Source organism: Alligator sinensis, unplaced genomic scaffold (assembly GCF_000455745.1).
Source record: "Alligator sinensis unplaced genomic scaffold, ASM45574v1 scaffold1115_1, whole genome shotgun sequence".
NCBI lineage: Eukaryota > Metazoa > Chordata > Crocodylia > Alligatoridae > Alligator > Alligator sinensis.
In genome coordinates this window covers 901,008-902,891 of record NW_005842317.1, presented here as the reverse complement: position 1 = coordinate 902,891, position 1,884 = coordinate 901,008, and the positions used below count along the sequence as shown (strand labels likewise).

Here is a 1,884-nt window from a genome sequence, read left to right as displayed (position 1 = left end):
TTCTATACAAAACCATATACGGAAACAGTCATTTGGAAACAACGAACCCTTTCCCAAAGGCAATAAAGAGGAGATACCATACTGCTTTAGATGTTGGAGGAAGACAAGCCCCTTCACAACAATTGGGTGCTATTTTATAGAAGTGGCTGGAGGTTTCCCATGACCACAAAATAATCTACGTATAAATACCAGACAGGAGCAGTGAGCAGTTTCAGTCTCTCCTGACACTTCCAAGAGTTAAGTTGCAACTGTGGCCCTTTCAGAGCAGTTGTATATACAGTCACAAATAGAACTTTGTTAGACAAGTAAAATCTGCTCAATTTCCTCACAATGCAAGTTTTTATTTTGCCTTGCATCAAGTACTTGCATTAAACTCAAACTGCAGTTCCATAGCATTATATGCAGCACATATCAATAATCTTTATATTAGCTATACTACTTACAGGTTCTATGATTATATGTATTACAATAAGACAGACAATACATTTGCACAGGTATTTTATTTTTCCTGTGGATGTTGACAGTGCTTATGGATTGTAATTTAAAACATTCAGAAAGCACAGATCATATCAATCTCACATACTTTACATCACAATTCAACAATGTTTACACCTTTGTATCTACTAAATCAAGTGAACAAAATGGCATAAATGTTTACACTATCTTTCTCTGTAAACAAGGCTTTTTATGAACAATGGTAAATGGAATTAATACAGATCACCATACGAAAGAGGAATGACCCTTTTCTTTAAATAAATGCCTCTGTTTATATAAATACTCTGATTCTCTCAATATACATTTACAGCCCTGATCAATTAAAAGCAATACCTATACTTTTCTTTAAAAGAAAATGTCAAGAGATGGACCACTATAGGAAATATTCATCTGTCAAGGGAAAATGAAGCAAGCATAGGATTAAGAGAGTTTGAAGTACAAGGATACTTCTATCTCACTTCTGTTTACACCAACACTATGGACAGAATTGTCAGGGTATGGAACCGTTTACTTGAATTCCAACAAATTGCAATCAATCTTGTAGTACACGTATGGGTAGTATTCCTGTTGACTGAGGTTTAAGCCTGGAATATCCATAGTTGCCTGTGGAATATATTTAAAAAAGAAAAAAAGGGGGAGAGGGAGAGATTACTAAACTTTTACAATATAACTGACCAGTTTCTCAGATGACATGTTCAAACAAACATTTAAGGTGCATTAATCTCATGTAGTACCTCAAATTTTATTCATGCTGATTTGAATTTTAAAACCTTTGACGAAGATTACAGAGCTAGAAAGCATAATGGGAAAAAAAGTAATTCAGTTATCATATCAAAACTTCCTAAAATGAAAAGTCAGTGTCACAACCCAAAGTTGTGATTTTTGTTTTGTGTGTGCTTTGGCACTGCTAAATTATTTTCCACCAAATTTGTAGCTTTCTTTGCAGTGTGCATTTCTTTTGCATCTGAGAAATGCTCGTTGCAAAGAGTTCCCGCCATTTGTATTAGAATTTGAGCCACATTATTGGCTAGTTCTAAATTATGCACACGTGGCGGCTAGTGATTGGCTTGCTAGTTGTATAAAGAGCTTGGGTGGTTTCCGCCCAAGTCGGAGTTCAAGAGAGAAAGAGAAAAACCTTTGCCTTGCGTGAAGATCTCTAAGCGCTGCGGATCTTTACGGACCCAACGCATTTCTTAAAAGGCAACAGGGGCCTGATCAGCCTCTGGCCTCTCCCCGTCGCCGATAAATTCCTAGACGTATCCCTCCCTGCGCGCAAAAGAGACGGACCCACGGAGCTTCAACAACTCCGTGGGAGACAGCGAGCTTGTCGTAGTCCTCAAACGAGGATTTAATCGGAGCTGTGCCTGGAAAACTGTCCAGCCTACACCG

At 37.8% G+C, this 1,884-nt stretch overlaps 1 protein-coding gene across 1 annotated transcript in view; it reads right to left on the bottom strand.

Moving 5' to 3' along the window:
- Nucleotides 1–481: 481 nt before the first annotated feature.
- Nucleotides 482–1,884, bottom strand: part of ATP6V1C1 (ATPase H+ transporting V1 subunit C1) — a 33,768-nt gene continuing 32,365 nt past the window's right edge. The window contains exon 14 of the mRNA XM_006028517.2: nt 482–1,098. Within this exon, the coding sequence (XP_006028579.1) occupies nt 1,003–1,098 (96 nt within the window). The 3' untranslated portion in view covers nt 482–1,002. The remainder of the gene's footprint in view (nt 1,099–1,884) is intronic.